The sequence below is a fragment of the Agelaius phoeniceus genome, chromosome 5 (assembly GCF_051311805.1).
Source record: "Agelaius phoeniceus isolate bAgePho1 chromosome 5, bAgePho1.hap1, whole genome shotgun sequence".
Classification (NCBI taxonomy): domain Eukaryota; kingdom Metazoa; phylum Chordata; class Aves; order Passeriformes; family Icteridae; genus Agelaius; species Agelaius phoeniceus.
The window spans coordinates 15,193,389-15,214,540 of NC_135269.1; the positions used below are offsets into that span (position 1 = coordinate 15,193,389).

The 21,152-nt window shown below is 46.1% G+C and overlaps 1 protein-coding gene across 5 annotated transcripts in view; it reads right to left on the bottom strand.

The window, feature by feature from the left end:
• Nucleotides 1–3,327: 3,327 nt before the first annotated feature.
• The window catches only part of ITPR2 (inositol 1,4,5-trisphosphate receptor type 2), a 244,723-nt gene continuing 226,898 nt past the window's right edge, over nt 3,328–21,152 (bottom strand). For all 5 annotated transcript variants that reach the window (XM_077178364.1, XM_054631153.2, XM_077178365.1 and 2 more), the window contains 2 exons: nt 7,489–7,650; nt 3,328–6,253 (listed from right to left, as the gene is read on the bottom strand). In XM_077178364.1, coding sequence (XP_077034479.1) covers nt 6,167–6,253; nt 7,489–7,650 — 249 coding nt within the window. In that variant the 3' untranslated portion in view covers nt 3,328–6,166. The remainder of the gene's footprint in view (nt 6,254–7,488; nt 7,651–21,152) is intronic.

Consider the following 21,152-nt stretch of genomic DNA (forward strand, 5'->3'; position numbering starts at 1 on the left):
TTTCTGTATTTATTTAGAGCTCATGTAAGAGAGCACTCATCCCAAGTGAGGTGCTGTGGACAAACTCCCAAAAAAACCCCAGAGCCCCAGAGTTCATAGAACAAGGACCCCGAGCAATAGGGGTTTCAGTGGACCAGTGAGTGCTCTCTTCTGAAAAGGGACTCAAGATTGACAAAGACATGGACAGCCAGCTTCTGGTAACACCAGTTATTCACAGTAACTCAAAAGCAAACTTTTAGTAAATCCCACCAGTAAAATCATCCTTGACAACATTTTCTTGTACCCTTAAGACCTTCCCTTGAACTTTCTTCCTTCCCTTTCTTTCTCTGCATTGTAACACATCATGTTAACAACTCTCACAGTGTGGGGCCAGGTGCACAATACCCTGCTAGCATCTTCCCACATCCCAGCTGCCAACCAGGAACCTGGACAGATGTTTACACCTGTATAGGAAGAGCCATGACAGCTCCAGGGACCAAAATCTCCTCTCCTGCCTCCTCCACAGGCAGCAGGATTTGCATTTCTCACGGGAGGGCAGCGCTCACACCAGCTTTGCTTGTTTAGGGCTGCAGCCAAGCTGTCCCATTCCTGTTCCAGTGTTCCCAAATACCCTCAGACTGGGCTGTGTGTGCAAACCACACACAGCACAAACACCTCAGCTCCTAGAACAGAAAGATGAAGGGCTGGGAGGGGTTTTGGGACCACCAGGAATTCTGTTGGCTTTATCAAATTGGGGTGGGAGCTTTTGTGCCAGACAAAGCCGCCGCTGCTGCTCCCCAGAGGGCTGCAAATGGGCCAGACCCAACCTCAAAGCCAGCAAAAGGTGACTTGAAAAAAAAAATACTGTAAACTCTGAGCCAACTTCTATCATCCAACAGCAACTCATGACTGAAAATGGATTTTTTAAACCCTGTTTCTGGGTTGTCTTGTGCTCTGCTGGACACAACTGCGGGTCTCTACAGCAGGGACTGAGTTAACACAGGTCCCGGGTGTTTCATCCTGTAATACTGGCAGGGCAGGGAAGAAGAAGCAAGGAAAAATATCCTTATGTCTTTGGTAAGGAAAAGCAAGGAAAAATATCCTTATATCTTTGGTGCTCCTAGGAGAGGATTGTGAAATTCAGATTGACATATCCCAGTTGAAGGCCATTACAGGAAACACTGAGGATGTGCCCAAAATCCACAGTTTTTGTGGCAGCTCAGTGTTACTGGGAACAAAACCTATAAATGTTGCAGATTTTGGGGGCCAGAAGGGAGTAACTTATAAAGGGAGTTTGGGCCTTTGGGCTGTAATTGGATCCCCCCACTGCTCTTGCCATCTGGATGAAATCTGAATGGTGACACAGCCCACCCAAAGCAGTGGCTGGGCTGACCCCACAGCCTTGCACAGGGGTGTGGGCTGCCTTGGCAAAGGCCACATGGCTGCTCCACCAGGGGATGGAGACTCTGCAATGATTTACCACAAGAAAAGGAAAACCTCCTGCTTACATTGAGTCAGATGTTGGATGTTGATGATCTACAACATTTAAACAGAATTATTAAGTCATAAGAACACTATGCTCCTACACATTTTAGCTTATTGCTTTGGTTAATCAGCAAACCCCATGGTCCAGGACATGCCCAGGTCTCACCTTACCTGAGTGGCAGCAGACAAAGGTGGAGACATGGAGGAAGAAACTTCCAGTACAAAAAGAAAGTTAACTCTTGGCTGTTTGCAGCAAGAGAAAAACATGGGAATAGCAAAGTTAGAAAGGCTGCTTGTCTTCTGCCTAGCAGCTTCCTTCTCCAGCCTGAAACAGTGTAGCATATAAATAGAGTGGGCAAATGTGAGTTTATGGTAGCAATACAGCACTGCACATTTCAAACCCCCACAGCCTGAGTTCCTTTTGAGGCATTTTGAATGATTCTGTGCAAATTCAGGATGTTCAGCATGGACACCTGCAGGCAGGAGTTGTGCTCCTGCGGGCATCCCGGGGCAGCAGAGAGGTTAGCAGCCTTAAATCTCAGCCTTCTCCCCTCAAAAATAAACTTGGCAGCCTTCCCCAGAAGAGAAGCACGTGCTTTCCAAAGAAAACATCCTTGCCTGCAGATGCTTTTGTCACAGCAGCAGCAGCAATGGTGGAAAGGGAGGAGCAGAATTCACTTGCAGGCCAGAACAGAGTGAGCCAGTGCCGAGGGAGAGGTTTGCTCCCTGAAACACCTCTTGAATTAAAATGTGCCTTGGGGGCAAACATTTGGAAAAAGAAAAGCCTTGGCATTAGGTTCTCAGTCCTGCATGTGAAACTGCTCCCCTTTGAGCTTAGAAGCTTAATGCTGGTTTGGGGGCTTTTTGACTGAAATCTTAGGTTGAAAGCTTGCTGCATGAAACCCCATTTTCTCTTAGGATATCCTTTTTGCAAAACCATCTAACAAACCTAGTAGTAAATAAGCTCCTTTCTATTTAGCCTTAAAATCATACCAGAGAATAGAAAAGAAAGTTAATTCTACTCAAAATCTCAGCAAGTTGGTGGAACGAGTGCTGAGGAGAAACAGCATGCTCCATTTAATAGGATTTTTCTTACTAATTAATTAGCAGACTTTTTCTCACTAAGAAGAAGCCTTATTTTTTTTCCTCATTAATATTGACTATTTGTGAAAAAAAAAACAAAAAAAACCAGCTGGGAAAAAGGAAAAAAAAGGACTTATATGGTGTATTTTATTGACCACAGGTTTGTAGGGAGGGCTCTTCCATTTTCCACAAGACCATAGATTTCCTTAGCCCAAGTTGAGAGACACAATTTGTCTTTCTCAATTCTTTCACCCAGAGGAGTGGGGAGAGCCCTTGATCTCTCTCTCAATGTGCTACCTGAAAGAGTTACACTAAAAACATTTAAAAGAAGAGAGGACAAAAATGTGCAAAATAAGCTCGCACAGAAAAGCCTGCATGACAGTACTGCAGAATCATAAAGGCTGCAATAGATCAGGCAGCAGCAGAACCCTGAGGCTCTGTGCTCATCCCTACCTGGTAACACTTGACCCATCACCATCCCTGGCTCTGCCCACCTGCACCAGGGCTCCCCTGGCCTCAGAGCATTCCAGCAAATCCTACAGCCAGCTGCCACCCAACCTCTGGGAAGAGCAGCATGCCTGGGTCCATCATCCTGGTTGGAGCAATCTGCACCTGAAATAACACAAATTCTTGCTTTCCTTGCTGCATTCAGCCTCCATCCATTCAGGGCTGAAGGAAAGGGTGCACACCCACAGCCTGGGCCCCCACCCGGCCTGCTCCTCCCAAACCAGAACACACATCTCCCCCCAGCCTTAGCCCCAAGAATGAGACAGACATATATAAAATGACACATTTTATTAAAAGTTACATTCAGCAGCAATGGACACATTCACTTAAGTAGGTTTTAACTGTCAAGGAGCTTATAATTATAAATGTCTCTAAGGCATTAAAAGCTCTTAGAAGTTTTAACTTCATAGCAGTCATTTCATATAAATAGGTAAGGTAAATGATACTTGCCTAGGAAAAGGTTACCCCAGCTGCATTAAACAAAGATATACACATAAATATATGTATAAAACAATGATTTTTGTTATAAACTCATTCATGGGGATATTTCACAATCTTTTAAGTCTTGGGGCCTGGCCCTGCAACCATTATCCATGCAAGGCCTCCTGTTTGCCTTACCACGTGTGAGTGTACAGATTGCTTACATGGATGAGAGCAGGGCAGGGCCTAAGTTTTGACAGAAACAGCAAAGATGTTGAAATTCTCAGTGAAATATATTTACAGTCTGTGCAAGTAGCATCACCTACTGTTACTGATTATGGAGGTCTCTCTGGGAAGCTGTGAACAGCAGAAAGGCACCAAGGTGGCCAAGGTGAACCAGCATCTGTTCTCTAATTTTGATGCTGTAACTCTCCCTTCTGAAGAGCAGGAGCTGGGCTCCTGAGCCCCAGGGGATGTGGGCTGGGTGTGAACCAGAGGGAGCACCAGCAGCACCCACCTGCAGCCCCGAGCTCGGGCACAAACCCATCCAGCCTCAAGTTCCTCCAGCTCCAGCAGCAGAAGCCTCCCCTGACGTGCAGCTGCTTTTTCTGAGTGTAAACAAGAAAAGTGCCAACCCATTCCAGTATTAGCCAACCACACACCCCCCAATAAATAATGAGAGTTTAACTTAAAATTGAACTGTGCTTTGTGTTTTAGAACCACACTTGTGAGAAAAAGAAATTGCTGTTGCAACAGAAGCTGTGAGTAGATATGATTAACTGTATGAACTAATTTGAATTAATACAGCTACAGGGTCTGAGTCCCTACCAACTTACTGCTGACTTTGTGTTTGTGGGCAGCTCCTTTGGCCATCACCTCTCGCAACCAGGGTGCTCTCTGGAACTAATGCCAACAGAAAGAGATTTTATTCCAGTAAAATACACAAACCTCTGATTTCTACACTATTTTTGAAGGACACAATTGAAGCCAATGGGAGATGTTTTAGTGGTAGAAGATATAAGTATGTTGCTACAATATATTCCTTTTATCTCAGCCACATCACTGCCACAAAAAATGTAAAAAAAAAGTAGCTTAAAAAACTGGTCTGAATTTGGGATAAAGAGAGTGAATACCCCTTCCTTCCCTTTACTCTAGACCTGTTGGTTTGAATAGTGCCTTAACCAGGACAACAGCATTTCTCCAGGAAGAAACTGGAAAATATTTACACCAATAATATTTTTTCCTTTGATCAAAATGGCTTTTATAACAAAATGAAAATTTTACAGGGGCAAATCATTGCAAAAATATTTTGGTTTAAAAAGTGACTCCAGAGGTGCATTTTCAAATGTGAGACAATCTGGTAACCAAAACCCACTGAAAATGAAAGCAAACTGAGGACACAACTCCCATTTGTGCCTCTCAATTTTTTTCCTAAAAGACAAAAGAGTCCTCTAGGGCTCTCTGGAAACCCTGTAACTTTGCTTTCAAGCCATCCAAAGAAATACAGGATAGAGCATAAACCTGCACGGGTGACTTAGCTGCTGCCTTTTGTAGGGCTGAGAGCTGGGAGGAGCTTCTCTGATGTTGCCCCCCTCTTCCCCACCAGGCTTCCCTGCAAACCCCTAAAAATGGGAAGGGCAGGCAAAAACCATCAACCCATGATCTGTAGCTCAGAGGAAAGCTGGCAGAATTTGGTGTTTATTTACTCAAATCAACTCTTGCTGAAGGTGAGTTTATGGAAGGTAATGACACCATTACATTTCTGTACAGAAAGACATTTCTAAGCTTTTTTTAAAAAATAAAATCCCATACACACTTCAAACTACAGGTATAATTTTTTCCCCTGAATCCTCCATTGGAACTTGAATTTAAAACACAGTTTAACTCCTCAGTATGTGAAACCTCACGGCCACATTAATCGAGAACATCTGAAGCCAGGAGAAAGAAATCACTTCCAGTTATGTTGTCAGTATTATGTGCATAACATTCCCACAGCTGTAGATCCATTGTGCTCCATGTTATAAATAAGAAATTGCATGGTGACAGCTAAAATTCAAAAGCGTTAATGTATCTCTTTGCAACTTTTTCTATTTTTTCCTTTTTTTTTTTTTCCTTCCTCCAGTCTTTTGAGGTTTCTCCCCTTTCCCTCCTAGTAGAAGTTACTTGAAGCAACATCACCGCTTACGGACTGACATATTTTTGGTAATTAGAAAATAGTAAATGCCAAGCAAATATGACTAATGTTGCTATTTGGCAAGTGAGCCGGAGACGACCTATTGATTCTGAGCCAGGCTGTCGTGCTTGCCTCAATAAACACCTCTCCTTCTTCTGCTCAGCTCGCTCCTCCCGGTGCTCCGGGGAGAAAGGGGCTCCCAGGATGTGGCAAGTGCTGTCCCAGCCTCTGTCCCAGCCTGTGTCCCAGCCTGTGTCCCAGGCAGCCCTGGAGCCCGAGCCGAGCGCAGGGAATACAAACGAGCTGCCTTGTATCGCTCACATTCTAGGTTGTGGTCCCTCTCAACCATGAAAAACAGCTACAAATTGTTCCCAGAGCTAAACCACTTAACATCTTGGCACTTGGTTGTTTTTAACTTTGTAACAATAGGCACTGTTCACTCCTCTCAATCTCAGTTTTTTATTCTATAATAAAGCAGGAATACTGATGAAAGGCTAGTCACGGCTTCTCCCCGTGGTATCAGGGTGGTGGCATGTGATGATTCACATGGGGTGTGTTTGATCCAAGAAAGCCCAGCCTCTGCTTATTCTTCCTTTGTTCTGTCATCTAAGGTGGAAAGGCAGAGAGAGACGAGTTGAGATTTTTTTTTTTCTTTTTACTATTATTTAGCAGTCACAGAGCAAGATACATATAAGCAAAACAACAGGGAGTGGAATTCTTTTCTTCAGCACAGAAAATTACAAGTAAGGGATGTCTTTGAAGTGGGAGATCTGTTTCCTGCAAAGTATGGACATTTTATTCTCATTTACACATTATTCTTATCCCCCAGCCGGTCTTACAGAGTATTATTTGTGCTGCTATTGTGTTGTGTAGCCCTGCAGAGGGTCAGCGTTTGCACTTGGTGCTGTAGAATCACAGAAGGAAAACATGGCCCCGGCCACACAGGGTTTAAATTTAAGCCAGGAGAGAACAGATTCAGCCAGAGGGGGATGAAAAAAATCCCACCAGGATGTTGTGGGTAAGCACAATGAGCAATGGTCTCAGCACATCCAGCCTAAACCTTTGTTGGGTTTTTCACAGGGAAAAGTTTTAAGGAGGGATTTGAAGGGGAATAATTAGATAACTCTGTTGATGCCACTGAAGGGCTTCCCATAAAGAAAACACACAGATGCTTTTCTGAAACTGTAATGAGCAAAGCAGAGGTGACCAGCACCTGTAGCAAAAAAGGAGCTGGCCTTTTGATCCTGAAGGGAGAGCAAACACAGCAGGCAGGCAATGTGGGCAGGAGCAGGGCTTTAAGGGAGGCTTTAAGGGAGGCCAGCAGCTTGTGCTCCATACGGGAGAGCAGAGGGAGCTGCAGGAGGGGCACCAGCACAAGGGTGACACAAGCAAAGCAACAGGCTCTGCAAATTGTTTTCACAAGGGCACTGTTGATGTTCTCAGTGGGGGAAAAACCCAAGGGCAGGACACAGAAGGCTTTTTTCCCTCCAGGCTCCCATCAGTATGCAGCTATTCCTGACACTACATTGCTTTCACTGCCGGGTTATGCAGCCCCTCATCCCTTCTGCAGTTTCCCCTCTGTCCTTGCACACTCACCAGGAGCATTTCATGACTAATTCCCCTCCAGAGTTTTCTCCTTACCTGATCTCTGCTGTTGCTAACAGAGTACAATTTCACTCCAAACCCTTATCAGTGTATCTACCCAGAAAGCTTGCTGGAGGGAAAGATAAAACCTTCCCAAGACAAAAGTCTCTTTTGTAACACTGTCCTGACTGCGACGTGATGGAAGGCAGCGCCTTCACCCACACGTGCTCACTTTGCTACCCACACAGGGCACTTACCTGTTCCTTGAGCTCAGCCAGCTGACTGGAAAGCTGTTTCACAAGGCTCATGGTTGACTCCAGCCTCTCCTGCAGGTTCCTGATTTCATTTTGCTCACTGTCACCTTCATTGCTAACCAGAGACATGGCTCTCATCCGAGGGAACCAGTCCAAATTCTTCTCCTACATGGGTATTAGAAAAATAAGGCATGTTAGTAGGGGTTTATGCAGGGCTACTAAGCTGAGACTAAAGAATGAAAGCTCAGAAGGACTTCTGCTCTATGGATGACACACAGCAAGTCAGCTTAAGCAGTAAATTCAGAAAGTATTTCAAACGTGCAGTTTTGTTTTTGGTTCTCATTAGCTACAGAGAAGGTATCAACTGGAAAATCTGTACCTGCACTGCAGCATGGGCAGTGTTGGCACATTCACCTGTGGCAAGCAGACATGCCCCCACTGGGAAGACGCCTCTGGTACACCAGGAAATCCTCAGTGCTCCCCGTGCTTTGCTTTTAAGTGTATGCAGGGACACATTTCCCCTGTGTCTCTTCAGCTTGGCTGGTCTCCATCTCTTTCGGCTGTCCTTGCAGCAATGTCAGCAAGGCAACACCAGGGAAACAAGACTAGAGCCTTCCAGATCAGCCTCAAGCACTTCTACTGGAAGAGCAGAAGCACCTGGAGCCAGCTGCTCACAACAGGAGATGTGGGGTCCTGGGAATGGCTTAGGCTTCAATGTGCTGTTCAGACTGTGCATCTTGGATAAATGCAAGCACAACCCCAGGGCCAAGGGCTAACCTGCACTGCATGGAACAGCACTGAGCTGGGTGTTTCTTTATCCATGGACTCAGGCTATGAATTCAGCCATGACCAAACCACTGTAAACAGACGATATGAGTCAGGAAGGTGCTGCATATCCGCACGAGCCCGAATGGCTCCATGGCTCAGGGGCACAGATATTTGTGTGCAGAGCTTAACAGATGGAGGAGACAGAAGGGTGCAAGACTAGAGGAGTGGCAGCCACATGGAAAGCAGCCTGGTTTGCCCTGAGACCAAGGGAACAGAGCAGGTCCTGCAGCGGGCAGCATGCACACACCTCTGCCCTGTGCCTCGCGGGCAGCGGGAGGATGTGGCTGGGCCACGTGCACTTGATAACTTGAGAAGAGAAGCAGAATGAGTGTGTTTCTTCCAGTCCCCTGAGATGTGAACGGCCCCACACAAATAGCACAGTGTCGGGAGGAATGGAAAGGAGCTCTTGCCAAAAGTCCACCTACAATACACCTGGAAGGCAGGAGCTCTGCTACTTATGTTGTCCAGGTATTTGGTAAAATTTTAAGTCCATCAAACTGATCAGAGTTTTAGACTTTGCCTCTATCTTTCCTGTGAAAATAGAGAAGGCAGTGATGATTCTGCAGCATTTACAGCTGCATGGCAGCCCAGGGCAGCCATGCCTGAGCAGGGTTCAGGAGGGCTGGTCTGGCAGAACTGTGAACTTGGGATACACCAAGGCTTTTATTGTGCTTCCAGGAGGATTTCCTTTCACCTCTGTAGTGCTCTGTGCACCAAACCCTCCCTTCCTACAGCAGCATGATTTAGAAACATCTAGGCTAAGCCTGAGTGAACATGGCAGCACTAACAGTACTCGTGTTTGTCCACTCTTTGTGTTAGCCCAGTCCCCTCTGTTACTCTGGATAAGACTAAATGCAAAGCTGTATGACTTTTAGCTTTTTTTCTTCTTTTTAACTCAAAACTGCCGATGGTTTTTTGCCTGGCTGTGCAAGCCCTGGTCCTGTCCCTAAATCCCCAAAGATGCCCAGGGATCAGGAGCGTGTCCCCGGGTTGCATTCTGCAGCCCCGGGCTGGCAGCCGCGGGTGCCGGTGGAACGCGGCCTCTTTGCTCGCCGCTCACTTCTCCAGCCTCGTGATCTCATTATGACAATTTACTGTGGTTACACATGATGCCATTTTCAATGGGTCATAACTCATTCAAATCAAAACCTGTTTTCACCAGCCCTGCTGGTGAGCTCGAGAGGAGCGCACGTGACCCTCCCTGTGGATATCCCCAGCTGACACGCCGGGCGGGAGGATCCTGTTTCTGCCACATGCGGTCCTGCTTACAAGACCAGCATTCATCTCACACCAGTACACGCCGATATTCATTTTAAATTTATTTTGGCTAGGATGTAGCAGAGCATTCATCACGTGCCTGGTGTCGAGCACAGGTGTACTCATTTAGACTAAGCTTAGTTTGTGCACAGTGCCTTTCTGGATTGATGCCTTTTTCTTTTTTTCTTTTTTTTTTTTTTCAAAATGTTTGCCAGCAAATTTGTCTGCCACTACAGGCACAGAACTTTAATTCAAGGCAGCTACAGTGAACAGAGCTGCACTTGTACCTGAATGCTTCCTGGAAAGCTCTGGTATCTGTACTCATTACAGCTCCTCCAGCCTGAAACACCTGAGGATACCAAATGCAAGGCCATAGGAGCCAGAGGAGGGAACAGGAGCCCTTTCAAGCCTCACAACAACGCCAGAGTCCCTAAAGCCAGGCTGCACAGGGAGAGCAATCTGAGACTCCATCATTGTGGCTCCTCTGTTTGCCGAGTACTGCTGCCAGGATTGTGAAATGCATTTTGCTAGTTTTGTTTTTTCCATCTGCCACTCCCTCACTCCTCCAGGACACAAGGCAGAGACCTCTGGCTGCTTTGGAAAGATTTTTCTGGACTGACCCTGCAGCCCACTGCAGCATCCAGAGGAATCTGTGCCAGACACCCTGGCCGTCCTGCGGCTCCCAGTGTCACCTGCTTCCCTCCTCCTCAGCATGACATTACACTGCCTGGAGAGAGGGATGGCCAGGAGCAGCTGGAGACAGGGATGGCACAGGCAGCAAGCACCTCACGCGCTGCTGTGGAGCACAGGGAGCAGATGTGGCTCTGCAGCTGGAACCACCCTGCGCCACGTGCCAGCTCATCTCGGCCACCACAAGCCCCAGAGTCACGGGACTTCAGCGACAGACTCACGTGTGCCCAGTTATTGCCTTCTTAGAAACGCTGTGACAATCTCTTCCAGGAATGAAACCCAGGTGTGGTTTGGTTACATATCAGGAAAATCTGGGCCTTTTTTTTCCCAAAGTATTGTGGAGGATCAAGCAAGGACTTGATCCAAGTTCTAAGAGAAGCTGATGGTTTGCATGGGCTGGAGACCTCCTGAAAAGATGCTGCTGACTTTTGTAGGTGGCAGAGAGGCAACAGGTCAAACATCTGCCCACGGGTCCCCTTGGAGTGCCAAGAGCTGTGCTAGGTGCAGGCCTCTTGGTTCTCAGCTGCAATACACATCTGATGAAATCAGTCCAGCTGTGTATTTTTGTCATGCAAAGGATCAGAAAGATTCGAAATTCGGTAGGAGACACATTATAGCCTGCCAAGCTGTCTTTAGGTTAAAAATACTTACCTAGCTTTCACTGATAGTTCCTTTATAGTGCACACAGCAGGTACTTTCCCTTGCTGAACCACACGCTTTTGCCAGTCAATATGATCTTACTTTTTCATTGCATTATGAACTGCAGAACTTTATTAAAGGGCAGCGTGAAAATTAGCTTTGGCAGACAGTTCTGTTTGCTGAGTCTCTACCACAAACAAACAGCAGTTGGTGCTGGGGACAACACACTTTTGATCACAGACCTGCCAGGATCCAGAAGACAAGTTGGACAAGGCTCCTTGGCCAAAAATTTCAGTGTTCATAGGGGGACACGCGCTCTTGTGACTGCTCAGCAAGGGGAAAGCTATTTTTACTTCAAGGTAATTGCTTGCCAATTAACTGGAGGTCATTAACATGTTTGTACACCCCCAAACACTTGTTCTGGGACTTAAATGTTTATGGGCTCGGCGCAGGGTTCACCTTGACCAACACCTTCAAGCTGTAACATGCAGGAGCACTCCTGGGGGTGTGCAGGATGTTATCTGTCATGCCTTACCTATTATTCTCAGAAATCCAACCATTTTGCCCAGGATAGCGTTCACTCAGAAATTTGAACCCTGCCTGGAATGGAGAGGCAATTTGGAGGAGGAAGGCAGGCTGCTGGCAGGGAGCAGGGCAAACCTCTGCAAACAGCTGTCACGGGACTCAATCAACAGCCACCAGGTTAGCCCGAGGTGACACAGCTCGAGCATTAATGAGCTCACAGAGGGTGAGCTATGTGGACGGGATGCTTTTAAATGAAGTAGCTGCCTGGATAAATAATTAATTGTGAAAATGTACCGAAATCTTCTTTCTAAACAACCACTGTTTAAGGCAGTATGTTGTTAGTTGTTATTGTTATTTCATTCTTGAACAGGACGGCAGCAATTCACAGCCCACCTAGGGATCACAGCATCTTCCCTCTCCACACTCTTCCCGCGAGCGTAACTTGTGCCTTGCAGGATCCATACTGAAGCAGACATCTGTGTCCAGGGCACAGCGTCAGCCAGACAGGAAAGCTGCAGGGACCGAAAGGAGCTGCAACCTCCTCTCCGCCAGTTCAGCTGGGGGAAAGGGAAAAAAAAGGGAAGAAAGGCAGGTGGGGCGAGCCAAAAGGCTGTGGGCCAGAGAGGCTGCACACGAGCAGAGCAGAGCAGAGCAGACACTGGTGTGGCAATCCAGCGTGCTTGTCCCTCTGTCCTCCCCTCAGCTGGCAGGGCTCCAGCCACAGGCACAGCTCCCCCAGGGCCAGACTCTATGCAGGGCTCTGGGTGCACGTACTCGAGGTGCCCATGGCGAGGCCACATGCCTGAGAAATCACAGGGCTTAGAGGATTTGCTCCTTGAGCTTGCTGGAAAACCTCAAACCCTCTGTCTCAGAGAGGCAGGCTCAGAGAGCAGAAGTCTGCGTCTGCCTCCTGCAGTTTCCTGTGCAACTCTCTCCTTCCCTTCTGTGGGCATTCCAGGGGGACGGCAGAGCTGTGGGATAAGTCCTCTCTTTGGTAAAATGTTGCCATTTTTCTGACTTTGCTGGCTTTGTTTGAGCATGGATGGAGGAAAGACTGAAGAAATCTGTTTAGAGTTTCTGTACTTTGTACGAAGCCTCTCTTGAGCCATCCCTGTCCTGTTGGCACAGCCAACTGGCTTCAATCAAGCTCTCACGCTGAGCTGAATCCATGCCTTCGGAGTAATTGGCAGAGGGATGTTTCTTTAGGAGGTGCTGGTTTCACAGGCTAGCAGCGAGATGGATCAGCTGCAACCAGCAGGAAAGACTGGGCTGAGCCTTTAAAAAATAGATTACTAGATAACAGTGAGAGAAAATAGGTCAAAGAGTAGGACAAGGGGGATGAAGTAGAGGAGCAAAGGCAGCCTAATGCAGACTTCCAGCCGGTGCTACTGCCACGGCTGCGAGGGCCACGCCGCCGTCAGCTGTGCCAGACTCATTTCTCCAGCACGCTCTAATGCAGTGACTCTCAGCCCTTTCCACCCCGTGACCCCTTGTTGCAACATGAAAACAAGCCCTTTCAGGACTTCCCTCCTCTCTGTTCACCAGGAAAAGTGGTGATTACTGCTCACGACTCCTCCTGGGCTGTGACCTGCCCTGCTGCATGCACCAGGGCAGGGGAGCGGCCGCTGTGTCTCCCAGCCCACAGTCCTGCAAGGATCCTTCTCTCCTCGGTGACTCAGCCAGGCTGTCATCAGGAGGGCTGTGCCCTAACAGCAAGGCTGAGAAAACAGGGGTGCTGGAAACCCTCTTGCTCCTCAGCTAGATGGTTGCTGAAGGGTGCACAAGAGGAGCGTGGACATCAGTCACCAGGAAGGTTTGCTACCGGCATCTTCACGTGCTATGCTGGGCTATGCCAGAACACATCTTTGTGGGCAGGCAGCAACCACAGCAGCAGCCCCCAAAAAACTTCCTACAGCTTTGGGAAGACTGAGCCTCTTTAGAAAGACTGTAGCCCCTCAAGTGCCCCTTTGGGTTGGCAAAATTCTGCTGCACTGGTGCTGAGGAGAGACCCTGCTGGTCATCCCATGGTCTTCAGGGCTGAGGAGTGGCACTGCCAGCCCTCTGTGCCCTCAGCATGAGGGCAAACAAACTGGGCATCACTGCTCTCCAGCAGGCAGCCCCTGTCCTTTCAGGCACGAGAAGGAACAGTTCACTCCCCTTTTCTGGGCCAGCACCTTGAATAAATACTTCAGCGCTGGGTACAAAGAGATCTATTTACTGAGGACTATTCTGTATGTCTGAAATGCAAATAAACCCATCCATTCTTTTCCCAGTGTGCTGCCCATGTAAGCAGAGAGGGATCAGTCCAAATGACCTTTCAAAAGCTATTACTTTTTTGTCTAGGGACCGAGTCTGGTCCTAAAAGTCCAGCGTTATGTAGCTCCTATAGCCACCTTAAAAAGGGATTTTCAAGATTTAAGCTATCGTGTGCTTTAGATGACACAGGGCAATAACCACTTTGTGATTTAATCACAGACAATAATAATTTGGTTCAGTGCATGATTCAGCTAATCCACAATTTGATAAACGTTCATCCTAAACTACAAACCTAAATAGCTTTCTGCAAATCCTGTTTGACACTTTAATGTTAAGACTGTATTTGATAAGCAATCTGTGCTGTACAAGAATATAGGGAGGGAAATTAGGAATTGTTATGCATCTATATGCATCCAGAACAGTAATTCAAAGAAAATAAAAATAAACCTTGGCAATTACAGATAAATCTTTATGCAACAAGAGAACTAATAGGTTTGGCTGGGTCTGCACTGGATTGATATGTGCTACGAGCTCTCACAGCTCACAGAAAAATAGAAAAACCTGTTACCCCCTGAAAGAAGGTTGAAACCACAACCCAGACCCACAGTCTGCTTTAGCAGTGTCATTGATGCATTTACTTTCATTTTAACTTGGCTGAATGTTTTTGAGGGCTGCAACAGAATCTACCACCGTAATTCTGAATAATTGCGAGTTCTTCAAGACTGATATCCAGGCCAGGCAGTTATAAATGTCTCAGTGTTTCTGTATCAGCATTCCCACTTATGATACCCCGGCAAAAATTATGGTGAGGAATGATAATAAACCCCAAATTGCAAAGAATTTTCTCTGACGCTCTATGGGGCAGTTTAGACACTCAAATTGAAGCTCTGTAAAGGACAAGCACCACGATATTTCTGCTTATCAAACACATCTATATTTCTGCTTATCCAACACACCTAAGGGACTTTGCATTTACCTCCAAAAGACGGAAATAATAATGAAAATAATTTTTTCCATAAGTTTGAATGTGCTCTCACACTGCTGTTGTGGGCAAGCCACGTGCCAACAGCAGGTCTGTGAGTCACAGCGTGTCCCTAGAGAGGAAAAGGCCACCCTGACCTCAGCTGCAGCAGCCACAGGGGGAGAGATCCCACTTCAGCAACTCTGGCCTGGAAGGTGGCAAGCAGAAACCAAACTAAGTAGCTTTGTCTCTGAGATGGGACATTCAAGCCACTGTCCAGGTGAGACCCAGGGATCTGCAGGTGTGCAGGGACCTCAGGGGACTCATGGGAGAGCCAGGGCACAGCTCCTGTGTGCTTGGAGAGCCTCAGCTGGTGCCCCACCCCAGCACTGCTCTCCTTGAAGACACCTTTGCTCCTGGTGTCATTCCTTCCCCACAACACATTTCTGAGCTGTTGCTTTCTTCTGCTGTGTCAGTTGCTCTCTGTCACCTTATCTTTCTCATAACCCTGATAATTGATATTGTCCTGTGCAAATATTCAAGAATCCCAACACTACCATCAAAAGCTAGGATTTGGTCCATAATATTTGTGCCCTTAAAATAGATACAATTATAAATTTGTGTAAAACATGAGTTTATTTTTCCACATTCCTATGTTTTCATGTTGTTAGTGGTTACGAGACATACTTTAGGAAAAACACTTCAGATCATTCATTTAAAATAATTAAATTATTTCTGATATAATCCCTGGATCTTTGTGCATAACGAAACATCTGGTACAGAGGTTAGAAAATAAATGTTCTTGGCTTTTTTTTTCCTTCTTTTGTTAAACAGATGTTGTTGATACAAAACACAGAGCTGTAAATCATAGCCTGCATGTGGACACAGACTGTCACTACTGAGCAGGAATTTACTGTGGCTAGATAGAGGTTTGAAACAGCCATGAATCACTGGCTTACTAACTTTGTTCACGTGGGTATGGTTTCAATATTCTGACATTAAGCGCACATGTCCTTAAAGAAAGGACCTTGTAATGGCAGCCTGGGAGGCTCTGCTTCAGTTCCAGCTGTCTCGGTGTGGGAAGCTCAGCGCAGTGCCAGGGCAGCCTGTGTGCAGGGGATGTGGCAGGTCTGTCTGTGCCCTCCCAGCTGGGTGTGCCTGGGGTGCTGCTCTGGAACCCCACAGGCTCAGCTCCCCCAGCGCCACCGGGGCACTCCTGGCACAGCAGAGGGCCCGAGCTGCCCATGCAGCCCCAGCTCTGCCACCAAAATGCCTCCAACTCAAACCTGTTCCTGCCTCCTCTGCTTCCCCTGCTGCTCCCCCCAGCATTTCAGTGAGTTCATGCTTGGTTTGTGGGCCAGGACCCCACAGCGACATCGCTGCTTCCCGTTGGCTTTGTTTAGAGTGACCAGAATTCCGATGCCTCTCCGGCCCCTTGCCCTTCCCACTCCCACACTGCTTGCACCAGCAAGCTGGAGCCCCCCTTCTCCCATTCCTCTTTTAATATTGATTTTCCTTCACAAAACACGCCAGCAGCACACTCCAGACGCTGAACTCCAGACAAAAGCCACTGGCACGAATCCCACGGCAATGTAAACGTCCCCTGCAGTACCAGACCACAGATGATGTCCCCTCCTCAGACACACATCTACCAACCAGCTGGTGAGGACACCACAAATTTGGACCTGCTTTTGTCAATGTGCCTGCTGGTTTGATCCAATGGATCAGGGTCTAACTCCATGGTAAACTCCAAGCCACAACCTCTGCTTCCTAGCTTTTGAAGCACAGGATTCAGGAGCGTATTTGTTGAAATTTATGTTTTGGGGATTTTTTCACATTTAGCTTTAATTCTCTGGTCCTGTCACCTTGTATTTTGCAAGTACTGTCCATTTCCTGGCTTTAGCTTCAATTTGGTGTAACAGAATCTTTGGGAAATACAAAGACTCAGCTGGAGACTCGTTTTTCAGAGGCTCAGGACTTGACCTTGTTCTCAGCTTTACAGAGGCAGGGCTCTGCTGATGGCAGTGCAATTGTTCTGGTTTAGGATGCTGCCAGAGCAGAGGCATTTTGAGTCTTGATCTGAATGTTCCTGCTTCAGGCCCATTTTCACTCTGATGCATTTTGCACATGGGGCAGTATGAAAGGACAACTGAAAGAATAACACTTTCTTTGAAAATTAGTAAGAATTATTGACTATCACCACACAGAACAGATTTTTAAGCAGTGATACAATCATGCACACCCCTTACACATGCACAAAATCATGGAATCATTAAGGTTGGAAGAGACCTGGAAGATCATAAATGCACAAACTTGAGTACCACTCAGAGGAGAGGATTAAGATTTGAGTTCCTCTATGAAGCATCTCTGGAAAAACAACCCCAAGCAATGGCCACCTTCCAGCCCTATGGGCTTGAACACTATCAACCTGCCCTCTGACCCCTTGCTCTGCTCAAATGCTTGCCTGTGGCTTCCTCTGCACAGCAAGAACAGCTCCTTGCCCATGCAGGCACGATGGCCAAGGACTGGCCCCATGGCAGGTCTGGCTGCAGCACACAAGGTGCCACCTATCCACTTGCACTTTTATTCCCTTCAGGAAATAGGTGGGAAACGACAAAACTGGGCCCTCTACTTGTTCAGGTTTGCGTCTACTGTGGGTTGTTTTCAAGGCTGCAGGCATAGATGAATAAAAGAAAAAACCACCATGGTACTGCATGACCCTTTATCTGCCTATACTGTATTTTCATTTAGTGCTTTTCCTAGGAAATATTATGGATCCTCTGTAAAGATCTGCTTTTTCTTTTTTGTTTTCTTTCAGTCCAGCATTTTAAATGCTTTGCTGTGTTCAGTTAAACTGAATTTTTGCTTGAGAACAAGCAGATGATCAGTTTCACAGGCCTGAACTTGGGATTTTCCTTCTGCATCACCCAGGAAAATGAAAAACAGAAACAAAACATTTTAATCACATGTGTATAAAATACACAGGGTTCATTAAACATGATTTAAAGCTGCCTGCTTGTTTTGGAGGCTCTTTAGAGCTCCTACTACCCCAAACTCACAGAAGTGTAATGTGATTCCCAATCTATTGAATTTTGGAGGATGGCTGCAGTGGGTTCCATTATATATAAATTGGATGCAGCCACTTCACAATCTCCGATATATACTTTTATCTCAAAATGCCCTGTGAGGCAATTGTGCAAAGTACTTTATCAGGGACTGTTCTTGGTAATATTGCAAGAATTCATGATGTGAAAAATACATCAATGCCATTTAAATTGAACAAAATGGCTCCTATTTTTTTTTCTTGTAGAGCATTTTTAACCATCTTCTCAACAAATTTGTTCAATAAATACTGTACGAAACAAACATTTTGCACTTTGTCCCACAGATGCAATTTGCCAGCCTGATTGATTTCTTTCTCTACAACTAATCTGATTTCTTTAGGCTATACATCTTTGCTTTTATTAAAGATGATGCAATCTTAGCTTTTTATCATACACATATCCACCACACAAACAAGAGAGAAGATTCTGCAAAGCAGCCCTGCAACCAAATAGAAAAGCCTGACACAAATCTCATAAAGCTGATCCCAAAAGATAAATGGCACAATGAGACCAAAGTTACACAAATTCAGAAACTTATCCATGCAGAGTAATATGGGCCAGTGGATTTTTCCTTCCGTTATAGATTCAGCAAACAAGTAACTTCATCATATCTGTAGCACCTTGTAAATCAAGCTCACACCAATGTTGCACTAAATCCCCCCAAATCTTGCTGCCTCTGCATTGTGAGAGGTCAGAAGCAGAACTGCATTTTTTTGGTAGCCTTTCCCTGGTTTGCATCTTGCAGAATCTCACTGCTATGTTTTGAGTCCCAACAACTTCAGACCTATTTACTTTCCTGGTAAGGCAATAAATTCATCTCTCTGCTCTTTTACTGACTGCCCTCATGTCTTTGGGGAACCCCACTGTCCTTCCCTTCCTCAGCATCTGCAGTTATCTGTCTTGGCTGTAGACAATTTTTCAGTCTCTTTCCCATTCAAGCAGCCAGAGGCTTAGTACCACTGTAATACAAAGAGCAATAATTGTTTTCAAATGTTGCAATAATATTCTCAAACAGCACTGAAATGTTTTGTGTCTGTTGCTTCTCTCATCGAGCAAAATCAAATTAATTCAGTTGACACGTTTCAGGATCTGCTCATCACACTACTCCTCTGGGGTTCAACTTCTTATCACTAGCAGTGATCCCAGTTAAGGTCCAGCTTTCACTGGCAAAGCCTTGCACAGCCAGTCCCAGGAGAACCAGGGCTCTGTCACTGCCAGGATTTTAAGTGCAACAGTAGGTGCCTATGCAGTGCCTTGGAGAGCCTTTCCATCACTTGGAATCACAGACTAAAGGTCTGCCCACACACAGATCCATCTCAAGCCACAGGATTCTTTAACAAAGGGATAAAAGATGGCTTTTGCAGGCTGCCTGGAAAGTTAACAGCTCCAGTGTCTGGCAGGTGGAGGCAGGAGCAGATTCCAGCAGGGAGCTGCAGCCCGTGTCCTGCCAGCAGCGCTGCTTGGTGCATTCCAGCTGGAACCCCTCCCCTCCCTGCTCCTGGGATGTGCAAGCTTCAAGGAACACAGCCTCGTGTCCAGACCCCCTCCTCGAGTTTTTAAGGCCAGCAGCAAGCAAACAAACAGGAACCCAACTCAGCTCATTTATTTTAATTTGCAAATTGAACAAGTAGAAGTTGGAAGGAGGACAAGGAGGCTGTGACTACACTGTATTATCAAGGCAGAACCCATCTTTGTAGCAAAATCTTTGAAACCTAAACAGACAGGTGGCCAAGTCTTGAAAATACAGAGGAAATCAAGCTAAGCTTACAAATGAGCCACAATAACACAGGGGCCAAAAAGACTAGGTCTGGGTAGCATCAAACTGCTGATTCTGGATCTCAGGGGGGGAAAAAAGCCCAAATATCAATGAATATACTTTTGAGGAGATTTATGCTCTGCTCTGTAACTTGAAATTACATCACAGCTGTGTACACAGAAGTGATTTTAAAGGAAAGAAGGAAATGGACAGGATTGTGCTGGTGATTTAGAAGTTAACAAGAATGTGAGGGGCTGAGCAGAGACAAGGGCTTTGTGCCATGGCCATTCCCTCCCAAGTCAGCTGGGGGACAAAGGTAATCACCATCCCCTCACTGCACACAGCAAACCTGCCTGTGCTGCAGCACCTGCCCTGGATACCAAGCTCTCTCCTGCTCCAGCTAATGACATCATTTCTAAGGAGGCAGGATCAGATCCATGGCTTCCTGTTCAAGCAGCAGCAGCAGCAGGATAATTATTTCTGCCTGTCTGAAAAGGATGTGTATAAACATAAACCCACTGAAACCTCAAGCTTTTGCAAGGAGGTACCAAATGAAGCCCACCTTTCCCTTTATTTACAAAAGTCTCATGCATCACTGAGCCAAGCAGGCCAACTAAATTATTTATGGCAGGCCAAAGAGCCCATTGCTGGAAGATGCAGAACCCTTCAAGTAGAAAAGAAGATGCTCAGCTTTCTTGAAGAATATGAGCTTTGTACAAAGATGCAAAGTCCTCACGTGATGTTAACTTTTCATGCTTTGAGAAACACAAATGAGCAAGAAAACAGCTAATTAGGCATGTTACTGTGATTGCTTATTTTATGAAGTGGAGAGGGAGGTGTTCAGCACTTTAATGAGATAATAGCATAGAGAACATTGTACAGAGAAGCAAAAAATAGCAATGGTCTTCCCAGAGAAATGAGAATTATTTTTGAGGAACAAGAAAAGCAACAATAGAAAAATAACTCAATACCTAGAAGCAGAAAGAACAGTGCCTCAATTTATTCTGTCCATGTAAAACCTGGCTAATACTTGGATATCTGAGGATGGCTCTATTTTAGTGACCATATCACTCAATAGTGATCAACTCTGAGCTCCTCAGGAGCAGAGGACAGGCCTTGATGCAGAAGAAGGAACTGGTGCACCTAATCCAGAGCCCTGGACTCCCCACAGGGCCCATGCCCACCTGGAAGGACACAGAGAGCTGTGTTCTCATTCACTCTCCTATTTTGAGCACAACAGAAAAATGGGAGCTGTAAATCATCTATTGAGGTGTATTTCTTTAATTGCTTATTTTATGAAAACCCAACTGCAGACAAAACCAACACTGCATTTCCTAGGAAATGAGCCCTTCTCAGAGACCTCAGGTCTTATTTAGCAGACGGTTTTGTGCTCTTGGTGTCACTGCCATGGTAAGTAATTACTCATAACGTGACATGCATCATATCAGCCTTTTAAAAGTAATTAAGAAAAAGTTGCATTGCTTAATGATATGCACATACATCTCATCCTTGCAAGTTTGCCTTTGATAACATCTGCTAGTTTTTGGAGCAAAGCCAGTCCTAAAAAGTAAAATAACCCAGCCCTAACAATGGGAGCATTATTAACTTCCCAAAAGCTATAAACTCCATGCCTCACTCCAGCACAACATTT